General features: G+C 39.5%; 1 protein-coding gene across 2 annotated transcripts; it reads left to right on the top strand.

The window, feature by feature from the left end:
* The first annotated feature begins 50 nt into the window (after nucleotides 1–50).
* Nucleotides 51–12,239, top strand: LOC145478215 (uncharacterized). 2 transcript variants are annotated; one of them, XM_081456165.1, is made up of 6 exons: nucleotides 51–531; nucleotides 2,343–2,508; nucleotides 3,976–6,002; nucleotides 6,556–9,152; nucleotides 9,664–9,733; nucleotides 10,729–12,239. In XM_081456165.1, the coding sequence occupies exons 2-4, from the start codon at nucleotides 2,369–2,371 to the stop codon at nucleotides 7,023–7,025; spliced, it is 2,637 nt and encodes an 878-aa protein (XP_081312291.1). In that variant the 5' UTR covers nucleotides 51–531; nucleotides 2,343–2,368; the 3' UTR covers nucleotides 7,026–9,152; nucleotides 9,664–9,733; nucleotides 10,729–12,239. The 2 variants fall into 2 exon arrangements, with proteins under 2 accessions (XP_081312291.1, XP_081312292.1); XM_081456166.1 differs by lacking the exon at nucleotides 51–531 and having other exon boundaries at nucleotides 1,847–2,508; nucleotides 6,556–8,280; nucleotides 9,084–9,152.
* The last annotated feature ends 515 nt before the right edge of the window (nucleotides 12,240–12,754 follow it).

The following is a 12,754-nucleotide window of genomic DNA, read 5'->3' as shown; positions in this document are numbered from 1 at the left end:
GTGTTTGTTTTCTTGCTATCTTCTCTGGTCTGTACGTGACAGAAACCTGTCCTCGACTCTTCATGACAGAAACTGCCATCTGCCTTTATTTGCATTTTCACGGGAACTTTCATTTTGCATTTTCATGGGAAAGAGTGTTGCTTTTCAAGAAAGAAAATTCCGGCGTTTTAAAACTTGAGGGCCATTTTTTTTATAACAAAAACACGCGACGACGACAAATTTAGCTCCTTAAAGAAATCGCGCGCTGCAGATGCAAAACAAGAATTTGTGTTTATTGCTCATCCTGATTGTGTCTTTTTACGCGTGTTAATTCATTGTTATCTGTTCATCTCAGAAACAGAGACAAATTTGACGGTGTTGCGTTTACATAGTGCTCAGGTTGTTGACACCTTTAAATATTGTCATTAGCGGCGGGTTTTGATCAATTTAGATTTCAAACCGTTCGTGTAAGAAGTCTACTTGGCCTAAACCAACCTCTTGGGATGTTCACTGTCTTGTTGGAAACGTTTATTGAATCGATCATTCGAAAAGGTATGTTCATAAAGACTTTCACCGAAAAAGGGAATGCTAAAATGAGATAACGAGCTATGAGTAAGAGAGATTTTGGGGTCTTCTCCACTCGCTGCATTCAGAAATCAGGACGAAATAGGCCGTGTTCACCAATTTCAAAGGCGGCAAGCTGTTGTAACTCGCGTGTAAGTTAAAATATGCAAATAGCCTAGCCACCCTAATGACACATGGCGTCCCCAGTCACGGGGAATTGCATTGGAAGTCTCATTCAATTGGTGATCTGAAGTGAATATTAAGCTATCAACGAAAGTCCATTAGGACGCACCTTGACTGTTTTTATTTTATTTTGTCCAAAGAAAATGTCCAGATTTTTTTTTCATAGAGTCCATAGAGATGATAAGTCGTGAAATATAATAGTTGCCTTAGCGATCTTTATTAAACATTCATTTGAATATGAAAGATTGGTCAGTTGGCATCCTGAAATATGAGGTGACAAAAGTATCCCTTCTAGGCCCAATTACTGAAAATTGCCCGTTTTACTGCTGGATAATGTTTCGGCCTGGTCCGAATCCTCTTTAGTAGAGCACATTATCTCTTAATTTCCTTTTTGTATGTGTACCATAGTTGATTATTATTCAGTATTTGTATGATAAATTTTTGTTAAGTTGCTCATGTCCCTAGGCAACCAATCGTTTACCCGAAAGTTTGAAAATGACTGCTTCGTCAGATTTTCTGCATTTCTTTCTTGCATATTATCTTATTTCCAAAAATTATCAACACCAAACGTTTCAGTTCTCCTCAGTGCCAGCTTTCGATTTTGTTTAGTAAATTAGAAGGTTCCTTATGCGGGGTAACTTTTCTTCGTAGAATTTAGCAGAGGTAAAGACCTTTGCGTCACTTAGTAGGACAATTTTGTTTTATGGTTAGCATAGGGTTTGGAATATTTTCGACACTTCAAATATAGTTTTGGTGCACAGCGTGCAAAGTGTCGGCTAGTACATGCTGAAACGCGGTGGTACGTGCGTTACAATATTCAAACTCCCCAAAAAAGTTAATAGTTTAGCCAGCACTCCTACCCCCAACAGCGGCTTTTATCAGTTTACCCACTCCTGGGGTATCAAAGTCATAATTCTCCTTACCGGGATATCGTAGGAAACGAAGTTCTCCTAACTAGATTTATAAGAAATCTATGGGAGATGTGTCCAAAGAATTTGTATGCTAACACTTACAAGAGAGAGAGGATAGATCATACTTACAGGATTCGTGATACTACCTCTGCACTGCGCACTATGGCCTCAACGAATGGACCATTACGTTCTTGCAGGGAGGGGGTGGTGGTTAAATATATACCAAACAAAATCCTGTACAAGAAAAACCCAGGAAAAAAATACAAAACGAACCACGAAAAAATAATGATTTGGAACAAATAGAAAAGAAAACTCGTGCCGCGCAATCTGAATTTAGAAACGTCAAAATTCTTGCAAACGCCCAGCTCTTCACTCCTCAAAAAATATTATGGCTAAGCGCAGCTGTTGACGTAAGTTCGGATTGCAGTTTCAGTTTCTTTGAGTTCTTGTGAAACCCCCTCAGAGAGATGCTAGTAATTATTTTCTGTCGATTTTAAAAATCCATTTTTGGTGGTGATTGTAATTAGCTGAGACCAATCTACAACGGAACAAGTGTAACAAAATCTCTTAGAGCCCCAGTGCCACTTCCGCTAGACAACAGGAGTTGTAACCTAATATTAAAACCCAGCGGATGCCTATTTTTGGATTAACGAGGGAAAAAAACGTTTCGAAACACACTCTGCTCTTTGACCGTTCTGTTATTAGTTTGCCGCGGATGATTGGACTACAGAATGGTGTCTGCACGCTTCAAGAAACGCTTTATAGCCCTTGTGTTCCTTGGTAGCATTGCAGTGGTGTTCCTTTACAAAATCCATCAGCAACGCAGCGACTACATCGCCGGTGTTTTCAAGCGAACACAAGATTTTTCTAGGTGAGTCCTATGCACTAGGTCGGTGAAATATTGTGTTGCGTGGCTCATAGCCCATCGCAGAGTTTCAGTTCGTATCATTGCTACCTTGATGGTTTTCTGGTTGCAAGCAAGGCTTACAGCTCAAAGGCTGACGCTGAAAATCGTTCTGTCCTCTTATCGGCTGTTATCTTGGCGCTTGTCGAAGCTCACATTGGGATCATACGTTTTCTCGATTCATTGTTCGATTGAAGCTGTTCACATCCGTTGATTCATGGCTTAAATGTCCCTCTGGAATTTCCATTATTTATTTCTCCGTTTTGTAAACCATCCTCAATTTAGTGTTTTGAGAAAATTCTTTTAGTTTCCGGTGTGGAGATCACGAGCTTGCCTGCGGGGTAAACGTACCGGCTGTCAAACGCGCTTTATAAACTATTGGAAACCGCGTTAGTGTCAAAATATGCGATTTATTTAACGCCTGTGCGTGTGTGCCTCATATATGTTTCAATATCAGATCGATTGTGGCTCAGACAAAATTGCTTAAGAGTGTAAAATGCTGACGAAACTCGAGAAGGCATTAACTTGAGCGGAAGAGGGGTGGGGTGGGACGGGAAGATTTTAACCGAGGAATTGCCGAATAGAGTTCGGGAAGAGTTGACCAAACAATTCCCTGATTCTTTTACTTTGTTTTGTTTTTTTTTTTCATTTTCGTTGTCCGAGAAGCGAAATCTGAGAGAGATCGAAAATTACTAAATGGGAAAGGATAGTATTTTGCTCCGATTCTGTGTGTGTGTGTGTGTGTGTGTGTGTGTGTGTGTGTGTGTGTGTGTGTGTGTAAGTTTAGTTGTTTCCTATTCTCAGATTTCCCTTCTTGATAATCCTCTAAATTGTATGAGAGGGCGAGTATCCGCTGCAGTTTTTTTAAGAGACCGGATTTAAAGAGCTTTAATTTAGGGTAAAACGACCGGATGTAGAGCTCACGTCTGAGTTATCACGCAACGCTTCAGAGGGCGAGTCGCGTGACGCACTAAGCAACACCTGGCCTCTATCTCGTCCCCAAGACCTTCTCGGAGAAGACCCTAGGGACGAGTTTGATTCATTTGCAAACTAGACTCCTTTGCAGACATTCTGCAGGCTCGTCATGTAAGATGACATGAGATTTCCCTCTATATAATGATGGCTCGTTTTCAGGATCTTCTCATCTTCCCGCCCCACCGGAGCGAGGGCTGGCAATACTCCATACCACAAGACTTCCATTGATTTTTTTTTCCCACTAAAGTTATCACACCCATCGCCGTTAGGAAACGGGAACAATAAAGAAAGTCCTAAACTGTTATTTATTTATGCCTCACATTAAGTTATGAAATATTTGGCAATCATTTGTTGGGAGTTTGTTTGTGAGATCTTCTGTGATTAGCTGCTCTCTTGGTTAGACTTAATCGTCTAAAATGTTTTAGCTAATCATCAAATATCCATTATTTTCCTACGCAGTATCATTCATAATAGAGACAAATCCAACGTGAGACCGAGGAGTGAAGACGAGAGAGAGGATCCAACGGAAGACGACGAGGACATTTATGACAACGGAAATTTAGCTTATCAAGATAGTGGCATCAACGCAACCGAGCCTCCTGGAAAGATTCATAGAGGAGTGGAAGGGGATGACGAAGTTGAGGAAACATTGGACTGGCTTCAGGAACATGGCGCCACACCACCACCTGACCCATCTCCTGCGACTGACACTGAGGAGACAACGACAATGGATCAGACTAGAAGTAGTACTCAGTTCTCTGTTCTTAGCACTCCACCGAGTTCAACGCAATCATTGACAAGCGAACGTTCTCCAATAACTGACACTGAAGAAACAACGACAAGAAGTCAGTCTAGCACTCAGTCTTCTCTTCCTAGCACTGCATCGAGTTCAGCCCAATCATTGACAAACTACCTATCTCCAATAACTGACGCTGAAGAGACAACGGGAATAACCCAGGCTAATGCCGCTACTCAGTTTTCTGTTCCTAAGGCTCCTCAGAGTTCAATCCAGCGTTATGGAGCACAGCCAGTCCAGTCCAGTTTACCTTTCAACGCTGATATTTCCTCACAGGTCACGACACCGAGTACCACAGAGACACCAACGCCTATATACACAACATCTCCAAATTTGAACTCATGCAAGTTACCAAATCTCGACCCGTGGGACCCCTCTATTAGCCATCTGTTGAGAGATGTTGGCAATGATCCGGGATGTAGAGGTGGATATCCATTGCCTGCCTTTGACGTCATGGATAACAGGCTTATCCTCACGGGGGAGGTTAATGCAAGTTCAATTGATTTCAGCGAGGTAAATGTGGAGACGATTCACCGTGATAATGGTGACGATGGATACGTGCACTACGCAAATCAAGGAAACCCGTTTAACGCTTCAGCGGAGGAATTCCAACCCTCAAACGTGATAAGTAAATCAGATTTTTTCGTCCTCAAGTACAAACTGACAAGTGGCAAAGAAGTCACTAATTATCTCGCTCGAGCTGTACCGCAGCAAGACGTGATAGATGAGTCGACTAGAGTAAGGGAGAAGTTAAAGCAACAAGGAAAGAATGAGGGATTGGGTTTGAATGTTGTGATGCTCGGATTCGATTCTGTTTCTGCTGCAAACTTTCGCCGAAAAATGCCAAAATCGATCAATTTTCTCAAGAGGTCACTGGAGACCTACTTTATCTCCGGCCAAACTATCGTGGGCGACGGGACCACGCCAGCGCTGACCGCGATGCTCACGGGCTTGCACGAGAGTGAAGCCCCTGAGGGTCGTCAAGGGTATGAAAACAGCGCCCCCGTCGATAAATGGCCCTGGATTATGAACCTGTACAAGGAGCACGGATACGTCACGATGATGGGCGAAGATGACCCTACCATGAGCGCGTTTAATCTGAGGCTCAGGGGTTTTGAGGACCCTCCTGCCCATCACTACGCAAGGCCCTTTTGGTTGGCATTGGAGGAAAAATACGAGCGAGACGAGCCAGGATTGTGCTCGCGTTCAACATTTATGGTTAACTATACCCTAGATTACGTACTCAGCTATTTCGCGGCTTATCCGAACACTCCAAAATTTGCTTTCGCTTTCATGTCCTACTTGACTCATGCTCACCCCAATCATCTCAGTTACGCAGACAACGACATCGTGCGGTTACTCCGTACGTTTGTCGATCGAAATTACCACGACAATACTGTGATTATCTTGTTTGGAGATCACGGGTCGCGTAATGATGACGTTAGAAATACCATGCAGGGAAAGCTGGAGGAGCGGTTACCCTGGCTCTCTATCTCAGTTCCTGCATGGCTTGAGAAGAAATATCCGGATATAACCTCAGCCTTGGAACACAACCAGCGTGTTATTTCGTCACCATTTGATGTGCACGCCACTCTGCGTCACGTGTTAACATATCCTGAAGAGCCTCGTGGAGAGAAGACTCAAAGCTTGTTTAGGAAACTAAACTACACAAGGACTTGTAGCGAAGCAGGTGAGAAAACATAGTGAGGAAAAGAGTTTTGTCTTTACCTTTATTGCGTGTTTTTAGAACTCCATAGATCATACCAAAACGTTCTGAACAACACTAACCAATCGGAATGAACATGTTGTCATTTCAACCAATCAGAAGCAAACTAAATGCCAACCATTGGCTCACGCAAATTTTTCCCGCGCTTTTCGCCGGTTACACGTTTTGGTATAATGTGCTTCCTGATTGGCTTATATCGATTTTGTTAACAATCTTATTGACTTCCTCTGCAGGTCTGTGTTCGCTACATTTTTGCATTACTCACTTCTCAGTTTTAACAGTTAATTAAATAAGATGTTTGATCCGACGTCAAGTAACGATTGTATTTGTAGGAGGAACTAAATATTTTCGAGCGTGGCCCGCCCGGCTCGTTCTAGTTTCACAATTTCGAGAATAACTATTGCTGAAATATCTAACGGATCTACCGCAAGTTTTCCCCCATCATGATCTGGACTCAGCAGATCGATGTTTTCTTTTCTTTGCTTGTAGTTTGCATTTTCTTGTTTGTCATCAACAGGAGTCGGCGAGCACTGGTGCCCATGCCTCGAATTCACAGACGTGGACACAACTCATCCGGAAGTGATAGTTGGAGCACAAATGGCTGTCAAATACATTAATGACGTCATCCTAAATCGTACAAAGCTACTGCGAACGTCATGCGCTAGAGTCCAACTTAAAACGATTCTTAAGGCTTCCAGTTACAGGCCGAACGAAAAGCTCCAGCGATTTAGCAGTACAAACCAGGATTCGGATCGAGCTGTGAATTTTGGCTTACCTACATCAGACAGTCTTCACTATAGAATTAACTTTATGACAAGTCCTGGGGACGCTTTATTCGAAGCAACAGTGACTATACGAGAGGACTATAATGTTATCGTTAATCCAAATTTGAGTAGAACAAATCTTTATGGCAATCAACCTAGCTGTATTTTGCGTAAAGAACCTTACGCTAGGAAATTCTGCTATTGTAAAGAGGTAAAACATTAACGACTTTACGCTGATATTATTTTCAAAATTTATTTTGGAATTTTCCACGGGATATAAATTTTGCAGCGTTTTAGCTGCGTTAACTATTTTATACTGGAGCCCAGATGTATTTTCAGCATCTATATTAACAGAGAAATTAATCAGAACAGAATCTAATTTATCCAGAGAATATGTATACAAATTCAAGAGTGCTTGTTGGGTAAAATTGTTTTTCTTACCGAGTAATAAATTCTCCCAACTAGAAATAAGGGAGACGCGTAGAGACTGGTATTGAATTTGAACTCATGCATGGTACTTTGAATTAAGTTTCAAATAGCAAATGAGAATGAGCAATATCAGCTTTTTAACTGTTTAAATCATGATCTATTTAATTGAGCTCAGGTACGCTGTTTTTGTGTCATTCTGTCACTTGCAAACCTTAAGTCAAAATTCCTAATGGTTAAAATTGACGAAAATCGCTAGAAGCTCTTATGAGAGAGACAGCGATGAATAGACAAAGTTATGCTAGAATAGAACATAGCGTGGTTTTCTTCACCAGGTGAAATCTGGGTTTGAAAAAAGTGTTAAATGTTAGCCTCCCATAATGGTTTCGCTTAGTTTCTGTTGTTCTTCATTTATTACTTTTACTCATCTCAAATTCGATCTGTTCGCTTTGTTACCGAGATTTCATCAGAGAATGAACATTTTTAAAAAAATAGCCAGTTATAATTTGTAGTCTTAATTAAAACAGCATGACCTAAGCCCCGTGCCAAGGTACGACCGACACTTGCGTGACGTAGCCTCTTTTATGAGGTGCAAGTTTTATAGGGTTCTTCTGTTCATCATTTTGATTTGTTAGGTATCTTTTAGTAATCATGCGCCTGCCTCGGACATATACTTGTTAGGGGTAGGAATAGGACAGTATTGACAATATATTTATTTAATTCCGCTCCTTGTGAGCGGATGACAGAAAAATACCACACATTGGCTGGCCATTGTTGTTCGAAATTGGTCAAATTTTAAGCCTAGACATTGTTAGATTTTCAAGAAAATAAATAATCGGTTTATACATGCACATTGGGAGTAAGTCTCTTTGGGTCAGGGAGCGAGAAAATTGACGTCCCATAAGATCAACTTTCTATCTCATTGCAAAGCTAGTTTCCAGGGTCTTCGTTAATTATCCCGCTCAAGGACGGCAAGAGCCTGGAAGATAATCAATTTCGCTAATTTTTCTCTGCTTTTTAGATCAAAATATGAGTTCTCAGAATAACTGCAGGTACGTATCGACTTTGCACACGTTAAAGCGGAAAAAATTTTCACCCTCAATTTAAATATCCCGCCCTTGTTAAATGAGAAGACGAACCAATCAAATGATTGCGTTTAATAAGCCATGCGGTGCGTGCCCGCGAAACATTTGAAAATTTAAAATGCAAATTATACATGTGCTAAAACATTTGCTGTGTGGAGTTGTTCGGTCGGACATATACCTGTACGTTCAAGAATTTATCCAGCAGAAATTAAACTTTGCTTTCGGCCACTTCTGGGAACAAATATCAAGCTTTCTCCTTTCGGTTTGAGCTGTGACGAAATACAAATACCTGCGACAAGAAATTATTTCAAGCAAACCTTGCAAGCACGTGCTTCGAGTGAGCTTGCCAAGGTAAGAACTGAACACGAAATCAATGTCTTTTGTAGAATAGACTTAGCCTTTTTCTTCTTTGAACATGTTTTATAAAACGTTGGTAAACAATTGGGAATTTTCGAATATTAGTCACGCTTTCTCCACTCATTAATAAACGTCGGCATTTAGAACTCTCACTATCGGAGAATTCATTCGACCGATGGTGACTTTTTGTGAAAGGAAACTTGCAAAGGACAGATAAAATTGAGTTCTTTCTCTCGGAGAAGAGGAATTTGATATTTGCGCATTTTGCATTGAGCGCTTATGACATTTTCGAAGTATGTGTTATTATCAGCAAAACAAGATTGATAAGAAAAGCCAGGGCGAAAAGCCTGTATACTCAGTATTTCTAAAAGCAATAGCATATAGCTCATGATAATATTTCATTCTTTTTCCAGGACTGAGAAATGGCGATAAAACAGACTAGATTCCATGGAGTGGTGTGATCCTTGACACGATAACTTCAGGTAACTTGAACTTATATTCTCCTTACGGGTTACCATAAATTTCTTTCGTTGCTTGTGCTGAGAAGGTTGAGATGTCTTGGCAAAACGATTTGCTAAGTTAATGATTTGACTCGCTCTAATCACAAATAGTATCTTCTTGAGAAATCAATGATATTGATTAAAATGCCAACATTATCAAGCAATAACGTGGCCTTGATGGGCTTGAAAAGGAAGAAAACATTTTCGTGTAGTCTTAGAATTTAGGTCTCATTTTAGTGCTGTACAAATCTACACTCCCAGAGCTTGGAGAAAATAACAGATTGAAATTGTTTGTGCTGTTTTTGTTGCTGGCACATGTTTACTTCAGCAAGGCTCACCGCTGAACTGATAAAAGCAATACTTCGCACGATATCTTCAGGCGATAACATTATACGTTAGTTTATCTTCCAATGTAACCGGAATATTTCTTGGTCACAAAAACCCTGATGTATTTAGTCTATTTGCTTACGATGTTTTCTTACTCACTTTGTAGACTGGTATTGCTGTGGTTCCTCTGGTTTGAAGATCACAGATACCCTTCTGATCAAAACATGAATACAAAGGTGAGTTTATCAACCTTTAATGTACCAGCTTCATTAACTAGCGTTGGAGGTCATGATGAACAAACGGATCGATATCAAACAGCACGTGTTTGCAAGGATCAACGAAGATTTAAAAATCAGTTCTCCTCTAAAAGGGAGAATAACATCGAGTTTTTATTGCCGGTGGCTTTTGTTACGACAATGTTTGTAACAATTCCACAGCTGTCATTCCGCCAGTAGACTTGTTCGGGGCAACTCATTTTTAGACGTTAGAGAACGAACTTATCAAACTGAATTATATTTTTCGTGGGGCCTTCATCTTAGGATAAACGAATATAATCAAATATTCTTGCTGACGCGTGCCACTGTCGTTATATCCTCCCCTCCGGATTTGGGTGACCTTGAATGACCTTTGAAGGGCGCACTCTCCGTGCCCGCCATGTTGGATTTTTGTTGTGATGCAAATTAGCAATGTGATTTCGGTAAACAAATTACATATAACATATTCGAGCAGATTCCATCCTTGGTATTTATGGTTTGCAACCAATCCCGAGAGATCAAAGGGGTGACGGCCATGTTGTAAACTCATTCAATATGGCGGCGATAAAGTCTTGTGGAAACCAAACTTCCAACGGCTTCGTTTTTACAGAACTAAAATAAATAATACACTCAAATTCAAAACACTTACGTCGCTTTGGAAGCCAAAAAGCTAAATATTAACGATTTGGTAGTTGACAATTAAGAGAACACAAAGGAAATAACTTTTCTTACAATTGTCTTTTGCTCTCCCAAATATGAAGAATCGACATTATCATGAATACATGAAAACGCGAACAAAATGCAAATTGTCTTGCCGTAGACAAGTGCACTGACAATAAATCATCAATGACCGTTGATTTCATTCTGGGGTGGCAAATTTTTTAGCAGACTTTTATGTGCATATTTACAATTTGTCTAACCATCAATGCATATTTAGTCGCAAAGTGTTGACACAATCTTTTGCTGATTTACTTAAGCGACTTCTTGCTGGGGCTTCTGGTGGACTCTCATTGGCGGATTTCCGTGGATTGTCTTGGACTCTTATGGACGCACGATGCCTGCTAACATGAAGAAGATTCTGGATAGGTGAAGGACAATAGTTTAGATACACCATGACTGATCGACAGTCAATTTCTCCTCACAAAATCAGTGTATTTTAAAGCAGAAAAGTGACTGGAAAATCTGCATCTTAATTGTCTTGCTGTACCGCCAAATTCTCGCAACTGTTGCTAAGAGAAACGTTTAGGAGTTAAGAAAGAGAATTCATATCTTGAACTTGAGACTGAACGGACTGAATAAACGCGGATCCATGTTATTGAAACCACAACCGAAAAATGATTTCTTTAGCCGACCATACGCTCAATTTAACTTTTTGGGAAGAAATTCTTGTTTGCTTGTCAGTACTGTAGTCAGCTGAAATTGTCTCGAATCTCGCCATATTCGCTGTTTCATTACAGTCAAAGCTCACCAATCGTTCAACGAATCACTCATCTTTGAAAACTAAAAGCTAGCGGTTAAGTAGTATTTTCCGAGTCGTTTCAATTTGTAATATTGATTTGTTTAGCTGACCGTGCACCTAAATTATATATATTTTTAAGTTTTTTGAAAGAATTAAATTATCGATCGCTTGTTTACCACGCAGTCAGTTGGAATTGTCTTTGAATTTCACCAAATTTCGCTGTTTGTTTGGCCAAACCGTGCAACTAAATTGTTCGGGTTTTTTCAAGATTTTTTTGAAAGAATTAAATTTTCGTTCGCTTGTTTACCAAGCAATCGGTTGGAATTGTCTTGAATCTCGCCAAATTTCGCTGTTTGATTAGTCAAATTCGACAAGCCCTAAATTACACAGAAAATCTTAATAAGCACATGCTGGTGTAGTAATATTATTTTTCTTTTTGTCTCGATTTAACTCTTACTCAAGATTTCTTTTGCTGACCATGCAACTCAAATCGCTTGTTTACTGCGAAATCAGAATGAATTGTCTTGAATCCAGACTTCGCCATTTGTTTACCTTTAAAATTCGACATATGCTGAACAACACAGCTTTTTTTTTGGAGCAAATTTTTCAAACTAAAAACTAGCCTATAAATCGTTTATTCCGAGTGGTTTCAATTTAGAACATGGATCCGAACTTCATTTGTAGCCAATCCTTTTAAAACTTTGAAGAAATATTTTTTGCAAAGAAGCTCTCAAGTAAGTCAACGGAAAATTACCTTCAAAACCCGAGTAAAAGTTTACTTGAAACTGATGTAAAAAAGCAACGAGCCAGTTTTGATTTTATTCAATGTTTACACGTAACTTCTACAGACTTAGTATACACTCGTTCGTAAAAATGTTCGTTAGTCTATAGTCTTAGTTTCGACTACTGTCTATTGTTTCTTAAAACTTGACAATTTGTGATTGGTTTTTGCCAGAATTTTAGTTAATTTTGGACGTTTCACCCTTAGATTTAGCATTTCTTCGACTTAACTATTTCGTCTTATTAGTTTTACTTCATTGACTCTTGTAATTACTACAAATAATTTTCAGACTTAGAAATGTAGCTTGCAGTAAAATGTACAATTGTATTAGTTGTAAACAAGTTTGCCTTAATAAGACTTGTAAATTAAAGTAAAACAATAAAAAACTTTACAAGTATTGTTTACTTTATTTCTCCTTTTGTCTTTAATTTTACAAAAGAAATAAAAAATATTGCGCTTTTAAAAGGGGACTGGAAACTAGTCGGAATGTAGGCTATCTCTTTTACTATTTTTTGACTATGTAGGGTTGCCAAAAAGAAAAAAAATTCTGCACTTTTGAACAGAGTCTAGCCAGAAATCAAACACATACTTTGAATTTTGATGGGACAAATTCGTTGCACAAGGCAAGATTTTTCCCGCCAAAAGACTTAGTATATTTTTGACTCAAAACATGACACCATTCAAAAGCGCAGACTTTTTTTTTCTAAGGACAATTTTCCCGCAAAAAGACAGGTTTTTTTCCGACTTTTTTTGGTCCCTTTTA

The sequence above is a fragment of the Orbicella franksi genome, chromosome 2, assembly GCF_964199315.1.
Source record: "Orbicella franksi chromosome 2, jaOrbFran1.1, whole genome shotgun sequence".
NCBI lineage: Eukaryota > Metazoa > Cnidaria > Anthozoa > Scleractinia > Merulinidae > Orbicella > Orbicella franksi.
This window is presented reverse-complemented; position numbering and strand designations above follow the sequence as displayed.